The 10,949-nt window shown below is 59.1% G+C and overlaps 1 protein-coding gene across 1 annotated transcript; it reads right to left on the bottom strand.

The window, feature by feature from the left end:
* Window positions 1-142: 142 nt before the first annotated feature.
* Window positions 143-9,712, bottom strand: SHISA8 (shisa family member 8). The gene is made up of 4 exons (XM_059473059.1): window positions 9,001-9,712; window positions 1,716-1,840; window positions 1,471-1,611; window positions 143-946 (listed from the first exon to the last, which is right to left on the bottom strand). The coding sequence occupies exons 1-4, from the start codon at window positions 9,546-9,548 to the stop codon at window positions 633-635; spliced, it is 1,128 nt and encodes a 375-aa protein (XP_059329042.1). The 5' UTR covers window positions 9,549-9,712; the 3' UTR covers window positions 143-632.
* Between the last annotated feature and the right edge of the window lie 1,237 nt (window positions 9,713-10,949).

The raw sequence follows: 10,949 nt of genomic DNA, 5'->3' as shown, positions 1-10,949 counted from the left end.
CCCTTTAAGCTGCGTTCCCACCACATCCCCCATTGCAGAGGGTTCCCCAGGCCCTGTGGGGGAGTGGACTTTGAGCCCTGCTGCCCCGGGGGAAGGTTTTGTAAGGAGTGTGAAGTTCCCCAGCCAATTCATGCCAAGGCCATACAGTTTAATGTGTTATTTATTGACAAGGTGGAGGCTGGGGCAGTGGGGCAGGGAGGAGGCTGGGGAGGGCAGGGGGCTGCTGGGGCTGTGCAGGCAGCATGGGGGCGGTGCTTTGAGATAATTGCTCTTCCCCCACCTCGTCAGAGGAGCCAGGTGGGGGTGCCTGGCCCCAGCAGGATCTGTTCCCAGTCTGTCCAGCACTGGCCCCCATCCCCTGAGCAGGGTATGGCCAGTGTGTCCCCGGCTCAGCCTCTTCCGGACGTGGGCTGAGAACGCCTGAAATTTGTCCGGATGAGTCCCCAGTGCCTCCTCGATGGTGAAGTGCAGCTGGCAGAGCCCATCCCTTGGGCCAGGAAGGACGGCGTGTCTCCCGCTCTGGCCAGCGTCGCAGTGTGTGTAAGTCCTGTGGTGTTCTCCTCCGGTGGGCTGCCCCCGATGGCCGCAGCTCCCCCTTGAGGGGCAGCCCCGGTCCCCGCTGGCACCGGCCATCAGACGGTGACCTCGGTCTTGCTGTTGGTGGCGAGGTGCCGGGAGTGCTGCCCGTACAGCGAGGCGGAGGGGCCGAAGGCCTCGGGTGGCCCCTCAGGGCGCAGGGTGGCCAGGCCCGGCCGGCGGGGGCCGCGATGGGGGCCCCCCTCCCAGCCCCCCGGGAAGGCCAGACCCCCTGGCACCTTGGGGCCCTTGGCCTTGGGCAGGGGGCAGCCCTCGGCCAGCACCGGGGCCTCGGCTGGGAAGGTCAGTGTGCTGGCAGGGGGTGGCTCCAGCCCCCCGAACCGCCTGTAGAAGTCCTCGGTGGTGCTCTCTGTGGGGACAGTGCAGTGTCACCCCTGCAGGGACACCCCTTTCTGCTGGCACGGGGGAGCAGGGAGGGGGCAGTGGTGGAGAAGGCTGGGAGGGGGCTGTAGGAGGGATTCCGGGTGCTGAGGGAGGGATGCTGGCAATAAACTGGCTGGGCAGTGCTGTTGGGAGATCCCAGGGCACCGACTGCTGGGCAGTGCAGAGTGTCCGTGTGGATCCTGAACCCTGATGGGGTGGGCAGTGCTTGAGGGCTCTGTGGGATCCTGGGTGCTGGTTGACCGGGAAGCACAGTGGATCCGTGGAGGACCCTGGGCACTGACTGGCTGGGGGGCACAGCTGGCTGGTGGAGTGGTGGAGGAGCTGCAGGGTTTCTGCTGAGAGCAGTGATCCCAGGAGCATTGGGAAACTGGGATGCTTGTCCTGCCTGTGCCCCTTTGTGGGCCCCATGCCCCTCCTCACTTGGTTTCTGGGGTTACCAGGGTGCACGCCCCCAGCCACCATCCCACCCCCCACGGCAGCGGCACTCACCTCCAAACTTGAGGGTGGTGTAGGAAGTGTAGTCCGGGGCTGAGAGGGCCAGGCTGCTGGCCAGCGGCAGGCGTTTGCCATGGCTGTGGGGCCGCCCCAGTGAGGGGGCAATGGCCACTGCGTTGTTCAAGGGTGGCTTGTCTGGAGGGGCAGAGACGGGTAGGGGCTCAGATGTAGGCTGTGCCCTCCCACTACCTTTATTCACTCAAAGGAACTTATTTTTCCCCACCACACCAGTGCCTTACCTGTGCTGTTTCTGGAGGGACCCCGAGCCAGCCCCTCACTCAGTGGGACCTGCACACCCCCCATGAGGCTGTCCATGTTCTCGGAGGGGCTGTGGCCTGGCTGCTTCAGCAGATCTGTCAGTGTCCTGGAGAGGGGGTGAAGGGCTGTTAGAACAATATCCTGCTCCCCTGGGACCCCTAATTCGTCCCAGCCCTGAACTCCACTCTGAAGGCAGAGCTAGGCAGCCTGGGGCTAGGAAAGAGCCACTGGGAGCAATGCACCCAGAGTGCCTCCAGGCTTTTGCAGCCTGGGCTAACGAGTCTAACAGCTAATTGGGATCTGCCTGGGGCTGAGCCCTCCCAGAGCCGGGACCATCAGTGGTTAAGAGTGGTGAGGGAGATGCATGGCTTGGAGCAGGCTGCAAGGGAACAATGAACTGAGGCAGAGGAAACTGATCTGATGGAAGCTGGAGCAACGCCTCTGGGATCCTCCCCTGGAGCGAGAGCCTGGTGGAACAGGGGAGAGGAAGCAACACCTCCACTCAGGTCCCTTTGAAACAGAGAAGACCCCAAGGAAGGGATTAGAGAGGCCACTTGTGCCCCTTTGGGGAAGGAAATAAACTAGTGGCAGCCTCTGGCGCAGGCGCTGTCTGCATAACACCCTCCTTGTAAGTAACAGCATTAAACATTAAACGCCATTACATAACATAGAGCCCTATTTCGTTTAACATTCATGGGCAGAGATTCTGCAGTCCCACCACAGCGTGCTGGCAATGCCAGAGCGTGGCATGCTGGTGGTGCCAGAGCAGGACACACTGGCGGTGCCAGAGCAGGGCACACCAGCAATGCCAGAGCAAGGTACACCAGTGCTGGTGGTGCCAGAGGAGGGTACAACAGCAGTGACAGAGGGAGCACATTGGCAGTGCTGGAGCAGGACCTAGCCACATGTCACTGCAGCCTTTGGCAGCAAGTCCCAGAACAGGATGGGATCCTCTTGCTGGTGTAGGGCTTTGTGATGAGAAGACACACCATTCCCCCTGCAGAGACCATGCCTGCATGACTGCGAGAGTGCAGGGGTGTCCACTCAGGGCTTTTTTTGGCTCGCTAATCCCCAGCTCACTGTCAGCCTGCCTTGCGCCTCGAAGGCTCTGGCTGGCTCACAGACGCACACCGTGAGCTGACGGTTAGTGAGTGGTTGGACGATAAAACAGCAGATTAAACTCAACATGCATAAATGCAAATTGGAGAGGAAGGGGGGAATAATCCTGACTTGGTAGATGTGTCAGCTCATGGCACCAGAGTGCTCAAAAACCTAATGAACATGATGCTCAGAATTTCTGGGAAAAGCAGTGAGAGCAAGGAAGAAAGCAATGAATTGTACCTGGAGGATGCTTATCCTTGTGGGGACCTGAGGAAGCCTTTTCCCTCCCAGTTTGGAATCAGTCAACATAACAGGGCAGGGGCAAGAGCAAAGCTACAAGGAAGAGTCACTTGCCCTGTGGGTTAATTTCACATCAATCTTGGGAAGCTTTGTGTAGCAATCCCTCTGGGATCACTTAATCTCCAGATGGGCCAAGAGAACCCTGATAGAGCTGAAGAAATTGAAAACTAGCGAGGAACAAACCCTGGCAGCTGACCAGCTGGAAGGCAGCTTGGCGGAAAAGGGCCTGGGGATCCTGGTGGACCATGAGCCAGCAGAGTGCCCTTGGGACAAAGGCGCTGAATGGTTTCCTGGTCTGCGTTAGGCAAAGTGTTGCCAGCAGGTCTAGGAAGGCAATCCTTCCTCTCTGCTCGGCACTGGTAAGGCCACATCTCTGGAGAGCTGGCCCCAGCTCGATGCAGGAGAAGCCCAGGGAAGGGACACAAAGATGAGACTGGAGCATCTGTTGTATGGAGGAGAGGCTGAGAAAGCAGAGACTGTTCAGCCTGGAGAACAGAAGATTTTGGGGGAACTTATCAATGTACATGAGTAGCTGAAGGGAGGGTGCAACAAGGACAGTGTCAAGCTGACAAGAGGTGACAGGTGCAAACAGAAATGGGAAATACTGTTTAAACAGAAGAAACGTTTTTTTTTTCCCTGCAGGAGTAGTTAAATGCTTGACTAGGCTCCCTGGGGAGACTGTGGCATTTCCATCCTGCAGCTGTTCAAAACCTGCACCTTCCCAGGAACCTTCCTGCAACAGACTGACCCAACCAGGGTTCAGGCCATGGATGCTGCAGTCAGAGAATCTCTGGGCACAAGCCTAGGCAGACAGGGGCTGTGCCTAGGCAGGGCAGGGGGAGGCAGGTCCCCCGAGGCCATGGGTGTGGGCTGTCAACTCGGGGAGCTGCTGGCCTGTCAACTCCCACCTTCCCTGGGGTGCACTGCTCACCAGTCCCTCCCCACTGGACGCTGCCTGCTCTTGCCTGTCCCCGGGGCCAGCGCTCAAACAGGCTTGTTTCAACAGAAAGTCCAATGCGATTTGACCTATTTTTAACATTATTTTTTCTTTTCCTCGGGTCTATTTATGAAGCTTGAGCAATCCTTTATCTATGACTTCTCTCCACATAAATCCGTCAATGCTCTTTCTCACAAACGTGCCCTCCGGGCTGGCCGCTTGGGGCGTGTGGACAGTAACAATTAACAACAACGGCTCGAGCAGCAATTAATGAGCTCTTTTGCTAAGGTGAGAAGTACACAAGTCCCCAGCACCAGCAACACTTGGATTCACCCTGCCCTTGCACCACGAGTAGCACCACTGGCCAGGGCTGCCAGTAGGGCTCTCAGGGACTGCACCCCTTCCCTGGCTTATCCCCAGCTGATGCAGTGCAGGAAAGGTGGACGTGGAAGGTGACACTATGGAGGAGTTGTCTCACTGAACATCACCTTGGGGGTTTTGAGCCTCAGTCTGGTTCTGTGGCTTGGGGGTGGGAAGAAGGTCAAGCCACATCTCCCTAGGTCACCTGGTGGTCTGCAGCACCAAGATGGATTGGGAGTGCAGATGGAGGAAGGAAACAAAGAGCAGATGTAGCTTCAGATCTGCACTGCTCATTTGCAAAAAGTCCTGATGAATGGAACTGCTGAGGCCTCCATCCACACTCTGGTCATGGATGCAGAGAACATGAGGCCATGTGTGCAGGTGGCTTGCCACCCAGCTTGCTTGGACGTCAACTGGACAGGCATGCAGCCACCACCACAGTGAGCCTAGCTCTCCTTAAGGGTGTGACAAGGATGCTGCAAACTAGCCTAGTACAAGACCTGATACCAACTACAGAGGCAGATACAGAAGCAATAATGATGGAGGCCAAGAGATCTTTGCAGCAGAAGCCATGCATGAAGCAACACAGTGTTCCTGATCCATACCCGAGGTGCTTGTGTGGGAACAGGATGCTGACCTGGCACAGCAGCCCAGCCCAGGGCCTGACCCACTTTTTGGGAAGCCCAAGCCCCCTACCTGGCAAGCCCACTAGGAAAGAGTATGGAAGTCCTGGCAAGGGGACAAGGAGCAATGCGGGGAGACAGGAGCACAGCCTCCAGGAGAGAGGAGAGATAATGAATTGATGGGGACAAGTGACATTGCCATGAGCTGAACCCTTGGTGGGGACACAGAAGGTGGCAGCCACTGGATGAGTGGGGTGATGAGGTTTGGAGCAGAGGTGCAGCATTGCAGGAGGCACAGAGCACGCTGCAGCCACAGGTGAGCATCCTGGCTGCTCACAGCACCTCTGTGCCCAGTGAGAGCCTCATCTTCACCTCCCGCGGGAGACATTTCCCACAGCTTATAGCATGTCTGCCCAGGGCAGGGGTGCCCATCCATGCCACTGAGCGGCATAGGCACTGTGGGACGCCTGCCCAGTGGGGCTGGTACACCCAGGGATGCTCAGGAAGGTGTGGGGTTATCAAGGTGTCTTTGCAAAATGGGAATTGCAGTGGTGGGTATTGGAACTTGGACAAAGTGGAAATGAGCATCCCCAAACATTACGTTCAGTCTAGGGACAGACCTCCAGGTCTCCCTGCCTACTGGAGCTGGATCCTCTTTCGTCCCCCAGAGAGCCAGGGCAGCATGTGGTAGCACACCATGCTGCCTGCAAACACTTTTTCTACATCTTCACCACTACCTGCTACCATGGACATCAACTGCAGGCCCTGGACTTGAGCTTTGCCAGAGAAATAGCCAGCACAGCTGGAGGAACAGTGGGGCCAAATTTGGGGACCCCAAATAGCACAGGGAGACCCAAGGAGTAAAAAGCCAGAGCTGAGCACTCACCTACTGCAGCTGCCAGGGCACCTGCTCCTAACAGCTGTTTTGCCCCTCTCCAGAATCCCCCCTACTCCCTAGGAGGCTGCTCCTTGCCCAGTTCTTCCCATAGGGTTGTTCACACCAGCTATCAACTTGCAATTCCCACCCAGGAGGTTTTGTGGGGGAGGTCTGGGGCACGGACGTGCTCTCAGTGTAATGGGCACAGACAGATCCCAGAGGCCCCCAAGGACCCAACGTCCTCGGAGATTTGGGGACTGAAGAAAAACACAGGCAGGTGTTCCTGACTCAACGCGGGGTTTGGCCAGGCTAAGCGAGTGCCGGGGACAGATGCCAAGCATGAGCCGAGCAGGAAGGAGAGGGGATTGCAGGAGCTGCCATAAGGTCCTGCAGGAGGAAGGCGGATGAGGACGGGAAGACAAACCAGGTAGCTGCAGTCACTTGAGCGCCCACTTCCCTGGGTGGACCAGCAGCCAAACCCATGAGGAGATAAAGATATGTTGGAGATGGCCAAGGTGTGGGGGTCTCAGGACAAGCTGGACACAGACTCAGGTGTCTCCATCAGAGAAAAGCTAATGGACTTTTTGCACCTGGTCACTCTTCTTGGGTTTGGACCAGGACCAGAACCATGACAAACAACATCTGGAGGTGCAAAAGTGGTTGACCTTAACCCCCAAGCGAGAAACCTGCAAGCAGCAGCAATGGGAGCTGTCCAGGGCAGCACAAAGTGCTCCCCAGGAGCGGAAAAACCCTGGCAGGAGGGAGGGACAGGAATGGAAATCAAGACAACCGTGCAACAGGAAGCTGGCCCAAGGCCATGATGCGGTGCCCAAGGAGCAAATGAGAAGCTCCTACCTGAGGCGCCAGGAGAGTGGCAAGGTGGCACTGCCCATGCCTTGGACCATGCGTGGGTTCAGTGGCAAGGCAGGTAGAAATAGCCCTGCTGTCTCAGAGGCACCAAGATGAAGCATATTCCCCCAGCTGCCCAGGCACAGTGGAATGGAGGTGACAGTGTCCCTTTCAGGATGCTGATGCTGTGTACCCAGGCTTTGGCACTGTCTCCATCAGCCCAGCACCTAGGAAGTCATGTCAGCCTGGTGTCTTGCCTGGTTCCTGGGACTCTGCACCTGATGCACCACTCCTTCCCTGCCACAGCTTTCCAGTCACCATCCCTGAGGAACCCGAGCTGCTCACAACTTGCACTGAAGGACACAGGGCACAGAAGAGGGCAAGACTTCTCCTGACTTCTGCAGTAATGGAGGTGCCCTTCTGATTTTGTCCCTCAAAGGTGGATGAGAAAAACTCATCTTCTCCCAATTTGTATGCTGGTGCCCAAAAGATCTGTGGCTTTATGGAGAATAGGCACCTATCTCTCCAAACTCAGTGGGAAAATTGAGGCTTGCATGAGTTTAGAGGGAGGGGGGAACCAGGGGAATCACCCAACTCCAGCAGTGCAGAATTGAGGCTACCCACAGAAAACAGCCCCTGGTGAGTGGCAGCAGTCCCACCAGTGTCTGGTGGTGGGAGAGGGCAATACCCAAAGGCAGGGGATGAGGACACGGGTCTGGGTGTCCCAGGGTCTGATCTGACCCCTCCCCGAGCACAGTATCTCCTTCCCAGGAGGTGGGGGGGATGACCAAAAAAAGACACGGCGGCAGGCGAGTGGAAGGGGATCAGGAGGCTGGCGGAGGCCGTATTGATCCTGTCAAGGTGCCAGCACTTCCTCAGGCAACACGGGGGGAGGCGTGGGCACGGAGCAGCACACAGCCACGCTCCCTACCAAGGTGGGGGCACAGCATGGATCCCCCCAAAACTGCCTCCTGTGTCTCAGGAGGGTCCTGTGACCCTCCTCCACGGCTCAGTATATGACCCCTCCTCCAACCAGGGGTGATCAGCCTCTGGTCCCTTGAGTGGGTGTAAGAAGTAGGATGGGTCTGGATTTGGGGTGCAGCACCCAGTGGCTGCATAAATCCCAAATGGGCAGGGGGAAAAGGGTGCTCCAGGGGAAGGAGAGACTGTGCTGGTGCTGGGGGTTGCAATCAGGACAGTTGCCTGATCGTCCTGATGAAATAATTTCCACCAGCCCTGCTTTTCCTTTTTTTAAAAGCTAAAATCCCTCAACAAAATGGCATGAAAATGTGTTTCTCTCCAGGCTTGATGTCCTCACCAGGAAAATGCAAAGTAGAGCCCCAGGATGGGGAGAGAAGCATGCATTGGCAGCAGGAGGGAGAGGGAAAGATGCAGGACAGCCCCAGCAGCAGCGCAGGAGTTGGAGGAGACGCAGGGGGTCTCCAGTGCTCAGGTGTGTCTGACACCTTGACCTTCCCCCTGCCAGCCCTGTGCTCAGCCCCAGAAGTGGGCTGAAAAGTGGGGGTTGGAGCCACAGGGCATGGGCTCCAAGAAGAAGCTGCCCAACTTTCCACTGGAGGGTGTGCTCCAGGGGGTACAAGAGTGTGGACACCCCCTGCAAGGGCGGTGTCCCACGCTGGTGCACAGAGCAGAGACCAGGGCACACCCGGGCACACGCATACACGTGTGTGCACACATGCACACAGAGCTGGCGCAGCAGCCACGGTGGAACTGTCATTGCCACCTCGTCTCCCCCCAGCACTGCAAGCAAGGCTGAGATCAAGGAGACTGCAGTCCAGAGTCACCCCACACACAGTCAGACCTGGTCTCACCTTCCTGGGGCATTGGGAACCACACATTTGTTGGGGGTGGGGGGAAGCCACATCCTATAGCTCACATGTCACCCACCCCACTGCCTGGTGGGTTGGCACTCCTGAGCCAGGGACATGCCTCCTCAAGAGACAGAGCAGGTCATTTTGAGAGGAGATGGGTGTACAACCACCCCTTCTCCTGGAGGTTGTCCTGGCTGCCAGCCCTCCCTACTAGGTTAGTGGGCTACAGCCAACCCACCCCCTGGTGTTTCAGCATGCTGGACGGGGATTTTAGGGATCACCTCACCCTCTTGGCAGTCCCAAGGAGTCTATGCAATCAGCTAGGAACATGAGCTGCCACCCTTGGGGAGATGAAGCAGGGAAGGTGGGGGGACTGGACCCCTTTACCTGGAGACAGTCATCTCTGTCTGGGGACCCTGTGCCTTCTCCAGGCCCAGCTTGGTGAAGATGCCCACCAGCACCATGATGGCCACCACACCACAGATGATGTAGACGATCATGTTGGTCTTGTCACGAGTGGGGTCCTCGGGGGTCTCGTCCACCCGGGCAGGCGGCTGGCCCGTGTTGACCCAGTTGGGGGTGTCGTAGTTGGAGCAGCCACTCTGGTCCAGCCGCCCGGGCTTGAACTGGCAGCAGAAACGGTACCCGCAGGTCCCGCAGCAGTACTGGTAGATGCCGGCGTTGCAGTTGAACGGCGGGTCCCACTGCCCCATCACGTCGTAGTACCCGCGGCAGCGGTCTCCCCCCGGTGGTGCCGCTCCGGTGGGCGCAGGGACCGTGGTCTCCGGTGGCGGAGCCTGGCTGCTGTTCCCGCTGTCCCCGGGCCCCCCGGTGCTGGGCTCGCCGCTCCACACCCGGCCCGGCTCCAGCAGCACCAGGCAGCAGATACCCACGACGTAGCTCGGCTCCATGCGCCCGCGGCTCCGGGGGGCCATCCGGGCGAGGAGACGAGTTAGAGCCGCTCGCCCGGGACCGGCCGCATGGCCGCCGAAGAGCCCCGATGGAGGAGAAACGGGCTGGAGAGAAGGGGGGCGTAATGGAGGGAAGGCAAAAAAGGGTAGAAAAAAAGAAGTGGATGAAAAATAAAAGTGCGAGGGGACGTACCCCTTCCCCGTTTCTCTCCAGATCGGCCGACAGGCAGAGATTCAGAGCAGGGGGCGAGGCGGGCGGCATGGGAGAGCCGCCGCCTCCCGCCGGCCGGGGAGGGGACGCGGCGGCGGGCGGCGGGAGCGGGCGGGCGGGTCGGGCGCCGGCGGCCGCCCCATCCCCGCGCTCTGCCCGCGCCTCCCGGCACCGCGCTCCGCCGAGGCGACAGGCAGGAGAGAGAATGGAAAAGCAGCAAAAGCCCTTCGCACCAGGGCGGGAGGAGCAGGAGGAGCAGCAGCGGGAGGAGGAGGAGTGCGGGGGAGAGGGGGAGGGAGCCGGCGCGTCCAGCGAGGCGCAGGGGGCTCGGCTCCCCCGCCGCCTGACAGCCTCCCGAGGAAACCGGAGAAGGTCCTTCACCGAGTCCTCTGCCAGGTTCCCCGTCGCCACCGGGCGGCAGGACACCCGCTCTCCCCGTCGGGCAGCCGCCGCGGGCGGCCGGACACGCGTGGCACCGGTCCCGCGCTGCCCGCCCGCCCCCGAGCACCCCAAGCCCCGCCGCGGCACCCCCACTCGCCCGGACGGGAGCTGCGGGGCCGCAGGCGGGCACTCGGTGGTACAGGAGAGGTGTATGCTAAGGGAACAGAGCCCCCGGAGTGGCGGGGTGCCCTCCTGCAGCCCCTCAGCGAAGGGGACGCTTAGAGAAGGAGGGAGAGCAGCAGTCCCAGTCCCTTGTGAACATCAGAGCATCCCCCAAGGGGAGCTGTCTACGGGGGGGCTGTAGGATAGGCAAAGTGGGGGGCTACTGGGGCACTCCTAGAAAGTCATCCTCCACAGAGTCGGGATGATTTTCGACTAGCCACTGGTGGCCGTGTGCTTGGACTTCGAAGTTCAGACTCTGTGGGGAATGCACACCCACTGCTCTGGTCCCAGGCTGGTGCCACCCACAAAGGTGGTATTCATCCTCACCGCCAGCTCCTCTTCCCAAAAGGGCATGATTTCCTTTTCCTGCTCTGGGGCTATTGTGATAACAGCAGGATGGGGCGAACTGAAGGGCTGTTGGGCCCCTTGCCCAGCACTAACACATTGTACAGCCTGTAACAAGGGTGGCTGGGGTGAGGGGCAGTGACATATGGGAGCTGTGGCTGCAGCCTCATCACCTCCAGACAGACCTAAATCCTGTAGCAGCGAAGGTCAGCAAATCTGGCATCACCACTGTGTTCTTGGACATGCATTCCCTCCATGCTCTTTGA

Source organism: Ammospiza nelsoni, chromosome 5 (assembly GCF_027579445.1).
Source record: "Ammospiza nelsoni isolate bAmmNel1 chromosome 5, bAmmNel1.pri, whole genome shotgun sequence".
In the NCBI taxonomy this organism is placed as follows: Eukaryota; Metazoa; Chordata; class Aves; order Passeriformes; family Passerellidae; genus Ammospiza; species Ammospiza nelsoni.
This window is presented reverse-complemented; position numbering and strand designations above follow the sequence as displayed.